General features: G+C 41.8%; 2 protein-coding genes across 2 annotated transcripts in view; one reads left to right on the top strand and one right to left on the bottom strand.

Moving 5' to 3' along the window:
* TBC1D9 (TBC1 domain family member 9) overlaps nucleotides 1–22,012 on the top strand; it is a 129,585-nt gene that overhangs the window by 17,699 nt on the left and 89,874 nt on the right. The gene's annotated exons all lie outside the window — the stretch shown is intronic.
* Nucleotides 20,189–20,574, bottom strand: LOC122694149 (60S ribosomal protein L37a-like). The gene has a single exon (XM_043902482.1). It carries the CDS (start codon nucleotides 20,548–20,550, stop codon nucleotides 20,272–20,274), a length of 279 nt encoding a protein of 92 aa, XP_043758417.1. The 5' UTR covers nucleotides 20,551–20,574; the 3' UTR covers nucleotides 20,189–20,271.

Genomic DNA, 22,012 nt, shown 5'->3' with positions numbered 1-22,012 from the left:
TATTCTAGGCTTGCTGGGCAAGTATTTGCTAGAGGGAAGGTCAAGTAGGTGAATGACTGGGGAGTCTGGCATGCGGCAGTCCGTGAGGTCGCAAAGAGTCAGACACAATTTAACAACCGAGCAACAGCAAGATCAAGTAGAATATTAAGGATTTGATCTCTGTTTACACTCTAAACAGAAAATGTGGACTGTTTGTTTAATACCAGGAAACCCTATATTTCAGTAATAGAAATGGATTTTTAAAATCTTTGTAATAACCTAGGAACCAAGGCAGTCTCTAATAAAAGTAAGCAAATATTCACATATTTATATTTGGACTCTGTAACTAATGCTTTTAAAGAAGAAATAACTTTATTACTTTTTTTTTAACACCATTGGTATTTTATACTATTTGTATATCTATTACTATCACTATAATGAATAATGTAAAGTACATTATTTCTTAAAGCGTCTTTTTTTTCATTTTTTTTTTATTAGTTGGAGGCTAATTACTTTACAATAATGTAGTGGTTTTTGCCATACTTTGACATGAATCAGCCATGGATTTACATGTGTTCCCCATCCCGATCCCCCCTCCCGCCTCCCTCCCCATCCCATCCCTCTGGGTCTTCCCAGTGCACCAGCCCTGAGCACTTGTCTCATGCATCCAACCTGGGCTGGTGGTCTGTTTCACCATTGATAGTATACTTGTTTCAATACTATTCTCTCAGAACATCCCACCCTCGCCTTCTCCCACAGAGTCCAAAAGTCTGTTCTGTACATCTGTGTCTCTTTTTCTATTTTGCATATAGGGTTATCGTTACCATCTTTTAAAATTCCATATATATGTGCTGGGGTCCAGCCTCGGCAGGATCCAGGGGATACCCTCAGGATGAGCGGCGTCGGCGAGAGAGAGAGAGAAGACACGTGAGACCAGCCTTGATAGATAGGGCCAAGTCTGCGAGGGGGAGAGAGAGAGAGAGAGAGAGAGAGAGAGAATGACCAGACAGGGGTGTTTGCAGGGTCTGGCAGAGTCTGGCAATGCTTTATTTTTTACCATGGCTTTTATACCCTAAATCAGTACATTTCTAAGGGGAAGATACTTTAACATACATCAGCTTGTTCTTCATGAAACCAGGGTGTTTTCTGCATACTTTATGAGGGTCTTGTACATTATCTTCTGGCCTTGGGGCCTATTGACATTTTATGACCTAGGTGAATGCAAAGCCGTAATCTATTCTTTAATGAACACAAAGGTCAGTCCTTTTGCAGAAGTTATCAGTTAAATTTATCTAAAAGGTTTACCACACAAAGACTCTGCAGCTCCAGTGAGGCAGCCCCTGTTTAGCATTCCTGGTTAAAATTAACAATTTTAAACTCTTATTTTTCTAAATCTTAGCTATAACCACTTTTAGAATAATATTTTTATGTTCTCTAATAGGGCTTCCTCACCCCCAAAGGGCTCTGTGCCTATTAGGGCCTTTATGTGATCAGGTTCTTTATGCTGTTTTATGATTAGGGTATTATAAGCAATCATGCATATTAGTACCAAGGGCATAAATGCCTTTGCCAAACAAACTAAAATACCAGCAAAGGAGTTTAAATTAAAACACTCCTTTCACCCTGGATAATCTCATGAAATACCACCACCCGGGAAACTTATTGATTAAAGTTCTAAATTGATTCTTGTTTGGAAAGAGATCGGGGAAGGCCTTCTGCCTGTGTCACAGAAATTAGGGAGTAGTCTACTGAAGCAAGCATCAGAAAGACAGCTATCATCTTTAAGGTGAGCGCCGGGGGCAGCTTTTCGGAATCCCTGAAAACCTGATCCGCCTTGCCCGTCAGGCTTTCTCCCTCTTGACCTTGTCATGGGCGGGATCTTGTGTGCTGGCTCCCGGCATATATGCATTAGTTTACTGTATTGGTCTTTATCTTTCTGGCTTACTTCACTCTGTATAATGGGCTCCAGTTTCATCCCTCTCATTAGAAACTGATTCAAATGAATTCTTTTTAATGGCTGAGTAATATTCCATTGTGTACATTATTTCTTAAAGCATCTTTTTAATAGTATTCAAATTTATGTGGTCTAAAAGCTAATTTTCAAAGTCATTGTTATTGTGGTCCTATTGTTCTATTAATGCTTGATTGTCTGTATTTTCTCTTCTTTTTACAATTAGCATAGAGTATAAAGGCAAAGGAGCTAACATTTGCTGAAATTCTCCTGTGGCTCAAGCATTCTGCCGAGACCCATTCACACGTCACTAATTTGATGTTCATAAAAACCCTGCAGGTTAGTTTATCTCCCCTCTATTACAGGTGAGGAAACTGCCTGGGGAAGTTAAGTATCTTACTTGAGGAGACCCTACTAGTAACAGACAGAGCCTGTATTTGTCCTTAGGTTTGACTGCATTAGAAAGAAAAAAGGATGAAAAGGCAGATAAAAAGGAGAGAGGAAGATGAAATGTAATGCACACTTTGGATGCCTAAAGCTCAACATCTCCATTCACTGGTGCCGAATCCAGTCTCAGAGACAGTTTTGGGTGAAGTAGAAAAGGGTAGTTTATTGCTTTGCCTGGCAGAGGAGGCCACAGTGGGGTAATACACTCAAAATCCCATGGACCAGCTTGGAGACGATAGTGAAAATTTCACAGTAATTGTTCAAACAGGGAGCTCTCAGCTCGAGGAGATTCTTCTAATGGGTTGGTGGTGAGGAAGTAAGAGCCAGCATCATCAACATTCAGGTCCATCTGGCCTGGGGTCTGCCTGCTTGTGGGCAGCACACCATTGTTAATCCCCCACTTCTCCCACCTGAACGGGGTTTCCGTGTCTTCAGAATAGCTCAAAGATATTGTTATGAGTTTAGATTGATTGGGAACCAGGACCTTGCCCCAAGGTTGCGCCGTTGTTTCTCTTGACTGTTTCTCCCTGGCTTGGATCCCCTCCTTACTCTAGTTAAGAACTGCTTGAATCTACCTATTGGAACTCAGGGAAGGTCATAGAGGCTAAATGAAGGCTGTTTCCCATAATCAAAGGAAGGGAGGGCACAGGAAGTCTTTGGGCCTAGGAACCTCACAGGATCCGGTATCACTTGGGAAAGCTAAAGGAAACCAAGGCAAAGTCAGTCTCAGTCTTAGAAAAGCAACCTTGAGCTTGGAAATGAAGGGAAGCGGCAATGCCAGGAGTTGTCACTGGATAGTGGTTGTCATGGTTACAGCTAACTGACTGTATGCCAGGAGGAAACCTGAAAACTCTCTCTGAATTTTCCTAAAATAGATCTTCAAACTTTCTCTATATCCACCCTCCCAGTGAAGCTGTCTTTGGGACCATGATATGGAGCCATTCCGATTTATACAATTGGGAGGGCATTGAACCTTTGGATGGAGGGCCAGGGAAGGAAATATGCCTGCGCGTGTGGATACTCCACAAAGAAAACCAGTCTCCACGCTTATTGTGTGGAAGGTCAACCTCGAAAGGATTATGGTTACCAAAGGAGGAAAAATATATATTTGACATACAATATTGGTTTTTATTAATGTAATTTGTGTCAAATGTCATAAAGATTTTTTGAATTTAATATCTGCTTTTTTTCTTTGTGGATATAAAAATATTGAATTTTTCTAACAGGATTGTTTTAATAGTTTGGCTCCCAAAACTATTTTTTTTTTTCATTTAAAAAATACTGTAAAAGAAAACAACATGAAATTATATACAAAATTTATGGAATTCATTAGGAAGGTGTATTTTTCTGAAACTGAGGTTCTACCACTTTCATTGGCCCCTTAAAGTGAATTGTGAGTCACAAAAAAAAAAAGAGCCTAAAGTCTTAGTTTTCTCAACTCTGAATTTCCTACCAAAGTGATTTTCAAGAATTTATTGCTGTTACTTGCAGCAGGATTTTAAATTTTTATTGGAATATAGTTGATTTACAATGCTGTGTTACTGCTTCTTTCTTACTCTTATCCTGATACCCAGATATATGACCCTCAGTTCCTCATTGTGGGGAAGGCCCTGGGGGTGTGTGTGTAGAGGCAGGACTGCCTTAGTCTGAGGACTGATGTTGCCCCAGCTGCTCGCTTCCTTGCAAATGCTTCCATCAGGAACCTCTCCCTAGGATGCTCTGTAATGTCAAGTACATAGCTCTGACAGCTAAATGCCCTTGTTCTCCCTCAATTCTCCTTCCCTATAGATGAATGGAGAGAAAAACTGGGTCCAAATACAGAACAGTGAATAGGCATTTCCCCTTTTCACTGAAAAATGTAGTTATCATTTATTTTAGAAGATGTAGAAGCAACCTAAGGGTCCAAATGAGTAGATGAATGGATAAAGAAGATGTGGCATAGATAGGCAATGGAATACTACTCTGCTGTAAAAAAGAATGAAATTTTGTCACTTGCAACAGCATGAATGGACTTAGGAGGTGTTATGCTAAGTGACATAAGTCAGACAGAGAGACACACACTGTGTGCTATCACTTAAATGCAGAATCTAAAAAATAAAACAAACTAGTGAATATAACAAAAAATAAACATACAGATAAAGAGAACGACCTGGTGGTTACCAGTGGGGAGAGGGAAATGGGCAGGGACAAGATGGTGGTAACCGATTAAGAGGTACAATATGTATCAAATATGTATGTATAAATATGTTACAAGGATATACTGTACAACACAGGAAATATATATATATAGTCAATGTTTTATAATAACTATAAATGAATTAATAACCTTTAAAATTGTGAATCATTATGTACACCTGAAGTTTATAATATTGTGTATCAGCTGCTCCTCAATAAAACCAAGAAAATAAAATACAGTTCAGCTATCAACCTAACCATTGTTCAGTTCACTTCACTTATTAAACAACCCTCATGGCAAAAAACAAAAAACAACCCTCATGATACTGACCCGCAGACTAGGAACTGCACACCCCTCTTCCTTCCTATTCTCTATTTTTCAAAAGAACCATCTCTTGTCTCTCAAATATGGCCCTGCTTGAGTGTAACCTGTGAGCTTTAGGAAGAGGGTGTCATATACCCTCTGACTTTCACCTATTTATCTGTACCCACTGTCTCCTTCCCCTTCATTCTCTCCTTGATAAAAGTCAGTATTCCTCTCTTCTGACAGCCCCCATCTTCATGGCAAATTCCATAGAGTCCTTACAGAGGCACCATATGGTTTTGCATTTGAAAAGATTCATACTTTATGAACTGTTCTTTTCAGAGCCCCGCTAATCTTGTCCATATGATTCCAATTTTGGGGGTGTGTTCAACCAAGCAAGCACCCCATGACTTTTTCATAATTTAGATAGCTTGGGTTGTACCCTCAATAGAAGTATCTATAGTGAATTGTGATCTGTCGTCTCCTTTCTTTGTGCCAGTAAAAACTTTGGCAGAGGACACCTCTTACTTTTTCACTTTCTGTGGACATTTCAGGTTGTCACAGGGACTGGGTACAATTGGATCTGACAGTTGTACTAAATAAACTTTAGCAGGTGTGCTTTTAAAGCCACTTGCAGATTTCTACTTCTGTGTGCTGATAACCCATGTTTTTTAAAGTTTAGATGAACACAAGGGTTTTATAAAGTCCTGAGATGAATACATTTTTTTCCCTTGCTGTCACTCACCATCTAGGTCTTTGTCTTCAGAAATCTGTAACATTAATACCTACACAGAATGGGAAAGAGTATTTTCAAAAAGCTGAGTAGATGGGATCAATCATTTATGGAAGGGCCTTCAAATAGAACATAAGTGTCAGAGTGTCTGTTCTTATTTAGGATCATTGATGGCACATAGAGTTTGATAAAAAGAAATTCTGTATTACCTTTCATTATAAATTGTCTTTGGGATGAAGGAGTTTAAACATCTTTGGTGGTTGCTGTCTTGAAAGGGACTTCCGGGAGTGAAAGGAGACCCAGCAGTGTCATGGTTTTTAACTTTGAGACTGGTTTTCAACGAAAAGTGGGCATGGTTCTCCCTGCCCAACTCACATTTATTGTCAGGGCCAGGGGAAATACTGAAAACCAGAGGTGTCAGATTTAATATGGTGTTAGGATTCCATGTTTTCAAATGAAGTCCTCTCTTGTCAGTATCATCCATCTACCCAGCAAAACCAGGAACAACCCAATGACCATATAAAAGGTCTCCTGGGCAGCCATCAGCTCAGTGGTAGCATGTGTCGAGTGAAATGGTGTGTAAATAAAACTGCCTTGACCACAGGGAGCAAATGGTCACTGAAAGAAGGAAGGAAAGAATGAGAAGAGGAAAAGGAAAGGGAGAGAGAAGGAGGGGTGGAAGAAGAAAAGGAAAAAGGAGACAACACAAGGGAAAAGGAAAGAAAAATGTTCTGTTACAGTAACTGTCTGGGGTGATAAATTGTCAGGTTTTGTTTTTTTTTTAATTTACCTTTGGCTGTACTCTGGCATTCTCTAGTTGCAGTGATTAGATACTACTCTTTGTTGGAGTGTGCGAGCTTCTCATTGCAGTGGTTTCTCCTATGGAGCCCAGGGACCAGACCACAGGCTCGGAAGCTGTGGTGCATGGGCTTAGCTACTTCTCAGAATGGGGAATCTTCATGGACCAGGGATCGAACCCGTGTCCCCTGCATTGGCAGGTGGATTCTTCTCCACTGGGCCAAGGAAGTCCCAGATTGTTTTTTAAAGCTAGGTGAAACTATTTCTTTTATTTCTTTGGAAGTAGTTTAATGCCTTATTTCTACATCCAATCATAGAGTCAAAAAGAAGCGTGGGTAATTCCATATACCTTGAGATTTCTTGTACCTTGGATTCCCTGTACGTTGTTTAAAGGACAATCCGAGTAGGAAACAGAATGCCCACCTACGTATTCTTGGGGAGCCTTTTGCCCAGGTACAATCAGAAGAATCTGGCTTTGTGAAAATGAGTGCAAATTCAAGTCATAAGAATTTAATGTCATTTAGTTTAAGGGTGTAGGGTTTTCCTGAAATTAAGACAGGAAATGAAGATCCAAGCATTAAGAAGCATCAAATTTACAATCCCTAACACCCCCTTGAAGGATCTAGAAAACCTCTCTCTGAAAGAGATTTCTTTGGAAACTTTTTCTTATTTTCCTGGGCAAGTCTGGTCCTGATACCAGCTAAATAAAGGAGAGATTAGTACCTAGTATTTAATAACTCCTGGCATTTAATACTCAAATAATTATTTCTGAAAGGATTGAGGAAGGATGGAGTGGAGGGAAGAGGCTATTGTCTACCTTGTAAAGGTCAATTTTTAAAAAGCATTAAACATTTAGGAATATTCTTTATTGTACAAAGAACTATCTTTTCCCAAGTATTTTGAAACTTGGAGTTTCTAGTTTGGGTGGAGATGTAGTTTATGGCTGGGGTCTCCAACCGCTGGGATCTAATGCTTGATGATCTAAAGTGGAGCTGATGGAATAATAACAAATAAAGTTCACTATCAGTGTAATGCACTTGAATCATCCTGAAATCCTGGCCCCGCCCCTGGTCTGTGGAAGAATTGTCTTCCATGAAACCAAGCCCTGGCGTCAAGAAGGTTGGGGGCCGCTGCTTTATGGTTATAGAGCTACATTTCATTCCTATAAACAGTGATTTTAGTGTTGTTTTTTTTTAATACAGTGTGATAAATGGAAACTGGTTTTTGGCTCCAATCTCAGGGGGGCAGTAGGGAATGATGCAGACCAGGGCAAGTCTGGGAGTCCATGCCTCATCGAAATACCTAGTCGTGTAATAAGAACCTACTGTATGGCGCAGGGAACTCTACTCAATACCCTGTAATGACTTAAAGGAGGAAAGAATCTAAAAAAGAGGTGATATATTATATGTATAACTGAATTACTTTTCTGTACACCTACAACTAATACAACACTTGTAAGTCAGGTATGCTCCAATAAAAGTTAACTTAAAGAAATAGCTAGTCAGAGGCTGATATTTACACTGGAAATTGTACAGTGTCACTGTGACGCATATTATTATAATTTATAAATAATATGCTGTTGGTTGAATTGTATCAATAGCAGTGTTCATTCCCTGATATTTGTTTACCATCTTTGAAATTAGCTCCACAGTGTTATAGATTTAAATAGCCACACTTTCCACAGAGAACTGTTTTTTTGTTAACAGGTAGGGGATTCTGGGGCTTGGTGGATTATTGTGTTTTGTGGTATAGACAACTCTGGAAAGATTTGAGTTCTATGTTGAAACTGGTTTTAACTGGCAATGGTGTGGTTATGTGACTAAGACTAGATTTCAATTCAGAACTGAGCAGTGTTTATTTAGGATTTGGAGAATATGCATGAATAAACAATAACAATAACTTAATTGGGAAAGGTGTTCTAGTTTTCTTAAAGTCTTCATGTGTTTGAGACATCGTATGTCTGGGACTTCCCAAGTGGCGCTCGTGATAAAGAACCTGCCTGCCAATGCAGGAGATGTAGGAGACGAGGGTTTGATCCCTGGATCAGATCAGGAAGATCCCATGAAGGAGGGCATGGCAACCCACTCCAGTATTCTTGTCTGGAGAATCCCATGGAAAGAGGAGCCTGGCGGGCTACACAGGGTTACAGAGTCAGACATGACTGAAGTGACTTAGCATGCACACACGTTAGTGTCTTGTTATTAAAGCAGAATGCAGTCGCAGATCTGAATATATTTGCAACTGAACAAAGGTATTGTTAGTGTTTGGTTTTCTTTATAAACCAGACCTGTGACAGGTGTCTGACAGGGAAGTCAGCCAGAGAAGGATATGTTACTCATACATTTTTCAATACTCTTGAGTTTATATTTTCAGCTGGTACTGCCTCTGGAGATAGCAGTCAAGTGTTTAAGTGTGTATGTGAACTTGTGGTTAAAGAGCATGGCTTTGAAGCCACCCTGTGAGCAGGTCCCACCCAGGGCCCTGTGCACTTAGGAAAAGAAGGAAAAGTGAAGTTGCTCAGTCATGTCCAATTCTTTGTGACCCCATGGACCATAGCCTACCAGGCTCCTCTGTCCATGGAATTTTAGATGCACTTAGAAAAATGCATCGCTTCTGAGCTGTGTCTCTGTAAAGACACAGCCTCTGGCGCAGAGCTGGGACTAGATTTCAGCTCCACCCGTCTCTCTTGCCAGGTACCTTTCTGCAATGCAGAAACAGCTAAGAAAGAGAGAATAGTCCTGTATTTGAGTTTCAAATTTACTTCTCACACCTGAATGGTATGATTTGGGGCAAATGGCCTTTCCCTGTCTCAGTCTCCTCATCTGTATGGTGAAGATGAAAGTAGTGCTATATATTGGAAGGAAAACATTCTATATATAGAAGGAAAACATTGAAAACAGCCGTCGGATCCCAGCAGGAGCTCAATACATCATGGCGATCATTATGAGGAATGAGTGGGGAAGTGAAGTGAAGTGAAGTCGCTCAGTCGTGTCTGACTCTTTGCGACCCCACGGACTGTAGCCTACCAGGCCCCTCCATCTATGGGATTTTCCAGGCAAGAGTACTGGAGTGGGCTGCCATTTCCTTCTCCATGAGTGGGGAAGTCCAGTCTATGTCATTGGACTCTGTTTGTTTTGGGTGATGGTGTCTATTAGCTGGAAGAAGTGGAAACTCAAAAGTAGTACTGCTTCTTACTGAATTCAACCTTGAGGTCCCAAGCACAGTTAAGGAACAATTTCACTTCACAATATAGTGGGAAGAGAAGAGGATTTGGAATAAGTCGGCCTGCCTTTGAGTCCCACTTCTACTAACTTCATTTTTACATATAGTTAGAAGGTGAGAAAAATAACACCTGCTTGGGACTTTTGCTAAGGTCGAGTGAATTAACGAATCTGAGTGTACTGAAGCACTCTGCTGATGTTTCGTTTAGTTTTACTGTGGGATCACATAGAGTTTTAGACCACACGTTCCTTCCACAAGACAGGCATCAGCTTGGAAACCATTTACTCTATTGTGAATTGATTGCTTTGGTGGTTTCAAAGACTTTTAAAAAAATGGGTTAGTTAGAAGAAAATGTCTGGATTTTTGGCAGTGAGATTCCTCATAATAATTAGTGATCCTAATAATAACAATACATAACATCAGTTGAGTGCTTACCAAGAGCTCGGCACTCTGACTTGACCATCACAGTGACCCCAGTAAGTAGCACTTAACATTATTCCTGTTTTGCAGAGGAGGATTCTGAACCTAAGGTCACGCATGCAGCCAGTAAGTACTTGATGTGGTGGTGTGGGAGCCTGGGCAGTCTGCGTTGAGTCCACCTGCTTCATTATTCTGCAGCCAACTTCCCTTTCCCCTGTGCATTTCTGGTACCTCAGAAGCTACTTTAAATGGCCCACTGATCTGAGTAAGAATGTGGCTGATAAAAGACAGGCGTTGGTGTCATTTAACTTGGGTTCATTGAGGACAGACAAGGACTGTCTCTCTGGTTGCTTAGAATAGCAGCTGAGAGCATATCCAGGGTGGAAGTGGTTGTTTGGCCGTAGAGGGCTGTCTGCAGTGTTCTCCATGTCGGGTGGGGAGCACCCACCGTTCATAGTGCTCCTCGTGGTGCTCACTGCCTGGCATTGTTTCACTGTCCTTGAGGTACAGGCAGATATTGTTGTTCGCTCAGTCGTGTCCGACTCTGCGACCCTGTGGACTGCAGCACGCCAGGCTTCCATGTCTTATCACCAACTCCCGGAGCTTACTCAAACTCATGTCCGTTGAGTTGGTGATGCCATCCAACCATCTCATCCTCTGTCACCCCCTTCTCCTCCTGTCCTCTATCTTTCCCAGCATCAGGGTCTTTAACAGTGAGTCGGCTCTTCACATCAGGTGAAACCATCCTGGGGGACCCTTGCAGGCTTACTAGTCATATCTTGGACTGAACGCTCAGACAAAGCTTTTTAATACCTTGACTCAGAATGGACCTCAAGGGTGAAGCTACAGGAAGTTACAGGTGAAGTACAGGAAGAGACCAAAGTACTTGGAGCCTTTTGATGTCTAATTAGGAGTCCACGTGGGAGAAGACGTAATCCCTGCCACTCACTAATACCAACATTTTTAGCCCCAGAGAGGCCACAACAAAATGTCTGGGTGACTCGGTCTCTTGATATCCCCCCAAAACAGAGTGCTTGCCCACATTCAAATGAAATAGTTGCTCCAAGGATTTTCGCTAAGGAACATCATAAGGGAGAAAAACCTGTTGCATCATTGTTTGTTTAATTCTGTTTTGAAAACCAAGAGGAAGGAGAGTACAGCCTGTTAAATGGAACTGAAGTTTACCATCTCTCTGATGCCTTATTGGGCTCTTGGCTGTTGTATAGGCAAGCTGAAGTTTGGGAATGAAGTTGAATGCAAGCTCATTTTCACATCATCAGAATCTTCTAGTACTGGTTGTAGTAGTAGCTTAGTTGTGTCTGACTCTTTGCGACACTTTGGGCTGTGGCCCACCAGACTCCTCTGTCCATGGATTTTTCAGCAAGAATACTGGAGTGGGTTGCCATTTCCTTCTCCAGGCTATCTTCTTGACCCAGGGATCAAACCTGAATCTCCTGTGTCTCCTGGGTTGCAGGCAGATTCTTTATCCACTGTGCCATCAAGGAAGCTCTGGTACTGGTTATCTCTCATTAAACCTGCAGAGATCTGTGTTGCAACCATGCACATCTCTAAAAACTTAGGAAAAACACATTAGCTAATCCATCTTTACCCTTCTTACTCTAATGAGAGCTTCACATTCTAAAGGCCAGTGAGGTGGTTTCACCGTGTTGACATGTGACAATGGAAATGTCAGCTGAGAGCGAGGGTAACCAATTAATGGCACTTCACAGCTATGGTAAATGGAGACTGTGTGACATAGAGAACTCCCGAAAAGGAGGAAAAGTAAGAATTAAGGATACAGAAGGAGGTCCCTGGTGGTCCAGCGGTAAAGACTCTGCACTGCTGCTCCAGGGAGTGTGGATTCCATCCCTGCTCAGGGAACTAAGGTCCCACATACCGAGTAACTTGGCCAAAAAAAAAAAAAAGAAAATTAAAGATACAAAGGGGAACAGAGCAATACCAGGACCCCATGGCACTAAATGTTGCTGTTTATTTGCTTTACACATGTCTACATTCTTGTCAAAGGAAGCAGATTTCTACCTTTTCTACCATGGTTGACTTAAATCAGTTGAAAACTTTGGAAGCATTGTTTCTTCTTACCATGTAAAGTAAAAATAAACAGGGATTTCTCTGGTGGTCAGTGGTTAAGAGTTCACCTTCCAGTATAGGGGTGCTGGTTTGATCGTGGAGGAGCTAAGATTCCACATGCCGGGGCCAAAAAACCCAAAACAAAACAGAAACAGCGTTGTAACAAATTAAATAAAGACTTAAAAAAAAAAATGGTCCACATAAAAAAAAATCTTAAAAAGAAACTGAAGTAAAAACAAAAAAATTCTTCCTGTAACTCAGAAACTGCTTGAACTTGAGAGAACTGTTTGCTTTTCACCTTGTCTTGGGTTGTAGCCAACATTCCTGGCTGACTTTGAACCTGTTTTCAAAAGAATGTGCTTGAGAAATGTAGCCGGTGACCTTTATAAATCACTGTATATGTTGGATGGGAAAGTGTTTACCACATTGCATTCTTTATTAACTTAAAATTGTAGCATCTACTTGTTTTAGCTTTAGCCTTGGCAACCGGCCAACTGTTAGAATGACTTCTTACACTGCACTTGCAAATGCTTTAAAAATAAAGACCCAAGAGAACCCTACTACATTTTTTCCAGTAGACTGTGATTTTTAAAGGACAGCATATGTAGAAAAAGATTTTAATTAGAAAAGAGTACACTGCTTGTGTGTAAGCAAAGAAAGGCGAGCTGATGTTTCAGGAGCATGCAGCAGTTGGATGAGCTTCTTATTTTGCCTTTTCCTATCTTTACTCTGTAATTCATCACTCATTTTTATTCATGTATTCATCCATTCACTCCTTCATTCATCAGCTGGACAGATATTAGGCGCTTACCACATAGGCCCTCAAGATGCAAAAATGTATGACATCATTCCTTTGTTGGGAGACTGGATTCAGCAAGAATCTGCACAGATGTTTAATACTGAAAATCAGTTTCTTGGGTTTTGCTAAGACTTAATGAGAGAGGCTTTGAAATGCAGATTGAAGGGTGCGTGCCCTCCATGGGGAATTGTTATTTGTGCTAAATGGGGATTATCCTGGCATGGATGGGCTATGCATTCATCCTAGTCTGTTGGAGACTGTGCCTCAGGCCGGGGTTTGAGAGCCTGCACATGGGCACCAGCCTGGGGCCCGGCTTCCCCACAGCCGTGGGCAGTGACACAAAGAAGGAATCACTGGTGAAGGTAGACCCAGGGGACATAGAGTCTGACCCGTCAGAAGCTTCAGCAGCAAGTCCAAGACAAAGAGCCTTCAGCTGGGCCAAGAGTATTCATTAATTTGACTGCATGGGATCTTTAGTTGCGGCATGTGGGATCCAGCTCCCCGACCAGGGATGGAACCTGCGCTCCCTGCATTGGGAGCCACCAAACCACCAGGAAGGTCCCTGGGGTGGAGAATAGAGGCACTGCCTCGCAAATATATTAACTACTTACAGCTGTGTTTGCAGCTAGTTTTGTAGCTCATTTTGCAGCTGTGAACAGCTGCTGGGGGTCTGTGTACACTCAGCCTGAGTTCTCTCCAGAATTTTAAAATGTGTTATTTTCATTTTTATTATGTTAATAATTAATAAGACGAATAAAAGTCAATACAAGTCCATATGTCTAACACCAGTGTTAGTGCTGAAGTCAGCACTTGGATTTAGGATTGTGATGGTTCTGATGTCAGTTATTTTGAAGCCGTTGAGAAAGTGGCCAAGGCACCCTGAATAGTACAAGATGCGATGCACTGAGTGGAAAAAAGGTTAGATGATGTCACACAAAGGTGTCCTGAACCTGAATAGAGGAAAATGGTGGTGGAGTCACCGCATTGTATAACAAGAAGTAATACAGTATTATAGGGTTTCCTCTGAGCCTGTACACTGTCCCAAGCAACAGGTTAGTGTCAACAGAACAACCCTGTCCTTCACAATAAGTTAATGTGGCTATTTCAGAATTTCAGTGGGTTCATAATTTTGCTGTATTTTTTTTGTAAACATGTTTTGGTTTTATAATTGTAAATGAGTTCTGAGCATGAGAAGTTTATACTTGGTTTTATGTGTGTATATATTTAAGTCACACCATTTTAAGGAAAGGTATTACTGAGGGGTTTTGTGAGAATGTTTCTACTTAAAGTCTGTAACTCATGTTTGGGAAACTTTTGAGAAAAGATGACAGTTGATAACGCTTAGCAGCTTTCCCTCAAGCCTCCTGTAATTCTTCTTTTTAAAAAATTTTATTTATTATTTATTTGACTACTCTGGGTCTTAATTGTGGACTAAGTTGTGGACTTAGTTGTGGACTGTGGAATCTAGTTCCCTGACCAAGGATTGAACCCAGGCCCCCTGCGTAGGGAGTGTAGAGTCTTATAACCACTGGACCACAAAGAAGTCCCTCCTCTAATTCTTGAGGCTAATAATTTATTAATGTGCTGAGCAAAAACAATGCCTTTGACACAGTCACAAAGACACTCTAAAATTTAAATAAATTTTGAGTAATAATATATCCATATGGTTCAAAAAATACAAAGATATTATTATAAGTCGGCTACGTGTGTGCATACGTGCTAAGTTGCTGCAGTCATGTCAGATTCTTTGCGCCCCTATTGGGCTATTGGCCATAGCCCGCCAGGCTCCTCTGTCCATGGGATTCTCCAGGCGAGAATACTGGAGTGGGTTGCCATGCCCTCCTCCAGGGGATCTTCCCAACTTATGCATCAAACCCTTGTCTCTTATGTCTCCTGTGTTGGCAGGCGGGTTCTTTACCACTGGCGCCACCTGGGAAGACCATAAATCAACTTTACTCCAATTTTTTATAAAATGAAAAATAAATTATTTAAAAATCCAAAGATGTTTAAAGACTTCCAGTGGAAAATCTCTCAGCCCTGTTGCTCTTGGTAACCACTGTATTCATTTTTTGTGTATCCTCTTCAGATACTTTCTGCACATTCAAGCAAATACCAAATCTAGCTCTGTCCCACCCTTTCCCAGCCCTTGGTGCAGAAAGGTTTCCTGTACCACCAGGCCCTTTCAGTGAACGTGTATCTTCCTGTAGCAGGACACAGTGGGTTGGCTAAAAAGTTCATTTGTGTTTTTCTGTAAAATAGTATGGAAAAACCTGAACAAACTTTTTGGCCAATCCAATAGAATGTCGTCATTCTTTTTTTTTTTGTATGGCTGCTTATTATTCCATCAATACTATCATTTATTTAACCCCTTCCCTATTAATAAACTTTTTTGATGTTTTCATACATTTACTATAAAACTAATGCTGCTATAAATAACCATGTCCATGTCATTTAGCCAAGTGAAACATATATCTGTAGGAGAAACGCCCAAAAGTGAAATTGCAAGACCATTGGGTCCATGCACTTGGAATTTTGATAACCTTGCCAAATCACCCTTCCTTGAGTTTAGGTCTCCCATGCAGTGTGTGAGGAATGCCTGTTTTTCCAGTTTTGTTCAAGGGAATGTGTTATCAGACTTTGGACTCTTACCATGCTGATAAGTAAAAATGGTATTTCAGTGTATTTTTAATTTACATGTCTCTTTTGAGTGATGTTGAACATTTTTCATCTATTTACAAGCTATTTCTGTTTTCTCTCCTGTAAACTGTTTTTGTTCTTTGGCGATTTTTAAGTAGCTGCTCTTTTTCTTACAAATATTTAGCAACTACTTTTAGGGACATGAGCCCTTTAAACGGTCTGTGACTAAGTTGCATCTTTTGTTTGCCCCCAGTTGTCCTTTGACTTAATGTATAGTATTTTTGCCATGTGGCAGTTTGGGGGTTTTATGTCAAAGAATATGGCTTTGAAAAAAAAAAAAAATAGTTTCTGAATTGTGAGGCATGGCTAGGAAACCTTTCAAATAGCAAAAAAAAAAAAAGAACTTTTAAAGACATTGACTCACCGGTGCTTATTTTGCCCTCCTGGGCTGGGTTGTATCATAGCCCCATGACCTTGGCACTCACTGTGGCTCATCCTGTGTCATTCTTGTCTGTAGTGTAGCTTTGGAGACTTAAAACTGGACACGGGTATTTTCAGTCGTCTATCGAACCAGTAACAGACCAACTCTGTCCTTAGCCTGTATCGTATTTCTTTTTCTTGGGCATTTTGTTTTGAGAGGGTAGAAAGAGGCAAAGGTAGAGGAGGAATGGCCTGCTGACCCTGGAAACTGTGTGGTGACCTTCCACTGATCACGCCTGTTTGCATCAACCAGGCCATTTCACAAATATACCAGCATTTGTTATTTTTGTGATTTTTTTTTAAAATTACCTGTTTTTTCTTTCTTTCCAGAAAGTCATAATACTTGTGTAGTTAAAAGGTAGCACTTTGAACATTAACCTTGACATTTTTATGGAGCCTGTGCGTTAATATTTTTTGATTCCAGTCGTTCTAAGGGCCTGTTTAGATTGGAAGGAGGCTGTCAAGGACTGGAAAGTCACGATGTGAATCAGTTAGTTGGAGCCTGGCTCTGTTGGCGATGCCTCTCATATTAAATCCTTCAGAGAAGGCGGTAATGATTATGTTGCAGTGTATGTTGTAGTGTATGTGGTGTACTAATCATCTTTTTCTTTACGCCAGCCACCCAGGACCTGGAGAAGAGAAGCTGTGAGTGTATGGCATAGAGGCATAGAAGGGGTAATTACTGGGAGTTATTAGAGTTTGTAATTCAGAACGCCATAACCACTGAGACATAGTCAGGCCTTTGTTATTTGAAACAACTCTAATGAGTAGGTACCATGATTTCCATCATACAATGTAATTTAATAGTCTAAGAAAATAAAAAGCTCACCCCCCACCCTCGCCCCCACCAAAGGAGGTTGAAAGAAATAAAGAAGAGGGAGGCAAAGAGGCGGGCGGGGGGAAAGAGGGAGTGAGGCATGATAACAGAGAACCCCCAAGAGTCATTAGCCATGATTCAGGGACCGGGGAGGAGAAATAACAGCCAGTGGTCTGACAAAGGAAGGGTATGGGGAGCACACTCAGACAGAATGGTGATAAGAGTCTTTTCAAAGGAAAATGAAAACAAACAGATAACTCCAGCATGAAGCAGAAAATAAGGGTCTGTTTTAATAACAGACAAAAAGGGAAAAGAAAGTATAGAATGGTACCACTTTTAAGAATTATAGTTAGGTCAAAATCATAGCATTATCTGTCCCATATTATTTGCCATATTCTCCACTAAGCCAAAGGCTTCTTAAGATCAACATAGCATTGCCATGACCCAGCCCAATACCAGATATATGTTAAGTCACTGTGTAAATGTTTGCTGGGTGAATGAATGATTGAATGATAAGTGAATATTTAGGTCTCTGACCTCAGTTCAGTCTGAAAAAATATATTTTTGGTCTTGGTTTTTTTATGACCATGATTTACCTGTTTGTGGAAACAGATGCAAAGGTTAATGGAAAGGATTTCAACAACCACACTTGGGTGCAGTTTACATTGCCTCTGCTCCTTCTGTATTTCTGAGGCATGTACCCATGTTCTCATCCATCAAATAGGAATAAGAGTTGCATTCCTGTCATTGGATATAGTGAGGATTAATTAAAAAGTGCATGTAAAGTGATTAGGGTAGCAACACCATTATTGGTGTTGTTTGGTTGTTGTTTTAAGGTCAGTTGGGAAAATAAATGTATATGCTTGGTGTATAGAGTACATTTCACTCCATTTCTCCAACCAGAGTATAAACAAGTCTTCTAATGGAAATGTGAACTCTGTTCCCCAGGCCCTTGAGACCTTTAGAGTCTGTCTCACCTTTTGGGTCTAGTTGTGTTGCCAATTAGGTGCCAGGGTAATTCTGGAAACTTCCTTTGAAGCCTGGTTCCTAGTAAGATCATGTATGTCAGAGGGAAGGCACTTTGTAGGAACAAGCTGTGCTGTGGGCAGGCTAACTGGACCACAGTGGCTTGCCCTGGGTGTTCCCACAGGAGCTGGTCACCGGTCTCCGTCACAGGGTCCATCATTCCATTCTGGAGAATAAATATAAAATCCTAAACTTATGAGGCCTGAACTTGCCAGTATTGTTAGAAGCTTTGGGGCCACCTGGGAAACCAGCTCTTGGAAGATTAGTCCCCTCGCAGAGAAAGCAGATTAAGAAGGCTTCTCCCTAATAGAAATAAAAACAGCAGAAAATTTACCACCTTCCCTGGAGTGGCCAATGTTACCACCCATGAAACACCGTGGTACTGAGTTTCCCTTGTGCATCTACCAGTCCAAGGCCCTTGTCATCCTGTGTGTGGGAAGCACCTTAGTGGACTTGCTTGGACAGGTAAACGGATCCTGGCTTCACTCGCTTAATGTCTCTGAACCTCCACTTGCTCATCTGTGAAATGGGGATTTCATCTGGATTTTTGCAAGAATTAAAGTGGTGATTTTGTATAAGGACAGTTACTAGTATAAAGGGGCTCAATAAATCACCTTCTCCTCATAAAGGTTTCTAATTGGCTTTCCTGCTTGTTACCCCTTCCCTAACAACTACACTGTCATCAGAGGGATTTCTACACGATCTGTGTGACTCCCCGCCCCCCAGTCCCGGAACTTTCATTGGTAAAATAAAGTCTACGGTGCAGTGTGGGGCTGCCCAGCCACAGTCTGATCTCTATTCCAAAGCTGCTCTCACTGCCCAAACATGCCATGTACCTTCCCACTGTGCTGGGTCACCTTGCCACACTCAGGCAGGCAGCCTCCTTAGTCAGGACTGTCACTGAACACTTACACCAAGTGCCATGTGCTGGCTGAATGTTCCATACGCCTTCTCTGCTTTTATCACCACCACAGCCCCAGCAGGGGTACTATCATCTTCATTGTATGAGTGAAGAAGTTGTGACTTTTCCAAAGTATATATATACCAAAGTATATATTACCCTTGGATGCAGTCAAATGCAGTCAAATGGGGATTCCACCCACGTTCTTGGTGCTTTTAAGTGCTGTCACCAAGCCCAACTCCAGGACACTGTGCAGAACACTCTTGAGTGAGCACCCCAGCTCTGTGTGATCCCCCTGGAGATCCATTCCACGTACCCTTGAACTAACTGGGCACATGAGCATTTTAATGGTTGCTGTTTGTATGTGCTGCTTCTGCCTTCCCAACTGGGTCCTCAGAGACAGCAGAGATAGGTTATATTTCCAGTGGCCAGCCACATCTCCATGGTGGCTCCGTGTCTGTTTCATGATGACAAAGATGAAAACCGTGCCTCCAGGAATGGGACCATATTCATTCCTTCACCTCTTCTAGGCACTAATTACCATGTTGACTGCTTACTAAGATTCAAAACATAACCATGACCAGCACTTTTTCACCCACAGGTCAGTCTCCTTTGTCATGTAAGATGGAAGAGCTGTGATCTACAGCCCCTTTTATGCTGTAAAATTAAACTTCTTTTTTTTTTAAATCCTGCATATATTACATAGACAAGGTACTCCACAGTTCAAGTAGAGTGTCATCTTCCTTGAACAACATGTTAGCTGAATTTACCCAGCGACCCTGGGAGATGGGCAGGGAACATAAATGATCCCTGACTTAGTGGCAGTTAACTGTAGCTCAGAGAGTCTAAGTGACTTGTCTGAAATCACAGCTCAAGAGTGGGGAAGTGGGAACTTGAATCCACCACCTCCAGTTACTTTGCAGAACACTGGGTGGGCCCTGCCATGTTAGAAACCCTCCCATTCCCGTCAAGGAGATAGACCCATGCCATCTAAACCTTTCTCTTGTATTGCTGGCACGCTCACACATTTAAAAGAGCTTTGTTTGTTTGTTTTTTTTTCCTAGGTGGCTTCCCTGATGAACTTTTTGGAAATTATTTGAAATAGGCATATTGGTAATTTCTTAATCATTTGGCTTGCTTACTGTGAAAGTGTCAGTGATTGTGGTCATTTATTTACTGTGCCTTGGTGCTGACTTACATTTCCTCAGTGTCCATTCAGAGGAACATAGACTAAGGATCCCAAAACATTTACAAGGAGGGGATTTTTCTGTCCTAATAAAAATTTTCCAAGAACAAGCCCAAAGAGAAGTAAAGATCAGGCACATGTCACATGAGTTACCTCCCGATGTACATAGTGAACATAGACAGATGTATTATTTTCCTATAAAAAAGAAAACATACATACATAGCATTTATTTTTTTTTTTATTTTTTTTTTTTTACATAAATTAACCCATTTATTATAGGCTAGCAACATTATCAAATGGTGGTGCTTCTACTGGTCCTTCAATTCCTTCAGTCTTCTGATGGCAGACTTTACTGTGACAGCAGAAGTGGTGTTGTAGGTCCAGGCACCACCAGCTACTGTTTTCATGCAGGAACCACAGTGCCAAATGCCCACAGCTCTTCTCTTCATCTTGGTTTTGCCACAGAAAGAGCAGGTATATTTGGCGTGCTGGCTGATTTCAATTTTCTTCACCATTTTCCTGAGGGAGGCACCATAACGGGTCCTGTATTTGCCCACGATTCCGACCTTCTTGGTGCGTTTCGCCATGTTAACGCAACCTAGACCCGAGCCCAAGAGGCCATACATAGCATTTAAATAAATAAAATAAAGCATGTTTAGTGTAACTCTGTAGGCAAATCCTTGGAAAACTCCATCCTATCTATTCAGTTGAATGATGTCAGTATGTATCAGAATTAAATGTATAGAAATTTTGTAATGTGGTATTAATCTGAAATGCTTATTGTGCTTTGTTTAGTCTAATCGAGAGCTTTCCACCTATCTTCACATCAAGGCACACTTAGGAAATGGCTCCCTGATGGCTCAGATGGTAAAGAATCCACCTGCAGTGTGGGAGATGTGGTTTTGATCCCTGGGTTGGGAAGATCCCCTGGAGGAGGGAACAGCTACTTACTCTAGTATTCTGGCCTAGAGAATTCCATGGACAGAGGAGCCTGGCAAGGTACAGTTCATGAAATTGCAAAGGGTCAGACACCACTGAGGAGAAGGCAATGCCACCCCACTCCAGTACTCTTGCCTGGAAAATCCCATGGATGGAGGAGCCTGGTAGGCTGCAGTCCATGGGGTCGCTAAGAGTCAGACACGACTGGGCGACTTCACTTCCACTTTTCACTTTCCTGCATTGGAGAAGGGCATGGCAACCCACTCCAGTGTTCTTGCCTGGAGAATCCCAGGGACGGGGGAGCCTGGTGGGCTGCCGTCTGTGGGTCGCACAGAGTCGGTCATAACTGAAGTGACTTAGCAGCAGACACCACTGAGCGACTTTCACTTTTCACTTTCAGTATGTGCAGCACACATGGGTACCCCACTCAGCGGCCCCCGGGGGCAGAGCCTGTGTGCTCTCCCACGCGTGTCACTGCTTCCCGGGCACCACCTGGGGAGCCGTGTCATGACAGAACTGAGGGCTGGACACCGGGTCGCCCCGAACCCTGCTTTGCTGTCTCAGAGAATGCACTAGTTGCACCCATTGGAAAACGAGTGCATGAAGCACAGGCCTCCGCCATTCGCAGAATCTTCATGCTTTGACAGAGCCGTGGAAGGGATCTGTTTTCCTGATCTGCATTATAGATTTCAGAGGCCCTGGCCCTCAACCAGCAAAGAAGTTCTGAGCTGGAAGCGCTGTGCTAGGATGCCTCACTTTGCCTGCTTCTCAGCGGGGCCTTGGCCTCACTCAGCACCTTGGGTCCAGTATCTTTGTTGCTATTTCTGGTTGTCGCGGACACTGCTGGGAAATTAGTCTGCAAGTTGTAAATGAGATGGTGTCACAACAGGGTAATGTCGTAAAGCATAAAGGCTGGTGAATTAGCCATCAGGGAAGAGTCATTAGCATTCTAGAATCATCTGTGTACTAGCTCTGGAACAGGATGCCTGTGCAGTTTGAAGAAGCATCTTCAATATTTTTTATTGGAAATTTTTAAAAAGTTGGACTTTCCTCTTTCCCTCTCTTTCTCCCTCTTGTCTCTCTCAATACAAGTGACAGGAAATTGGGGCC

Source organism: Cervus elaphus, chromosome 5 (assembly GCF_910594005.1).
Source record: "Cervus elaphus chromosome 5, mCerEla1.1, whole genome shotgun sequence".
Taxonomy (NCBI): domain Eukaryota; kingdom Metazoa; phylum Chordata; class Mammalia; order Artiodactyla; family Cervidae; genus Cervus; species Cervus elaphus.
Note: the sequence above shows the minus strand (reverse complement) of the source record. Positions and strands in the feature narration are given on the sequence as shown.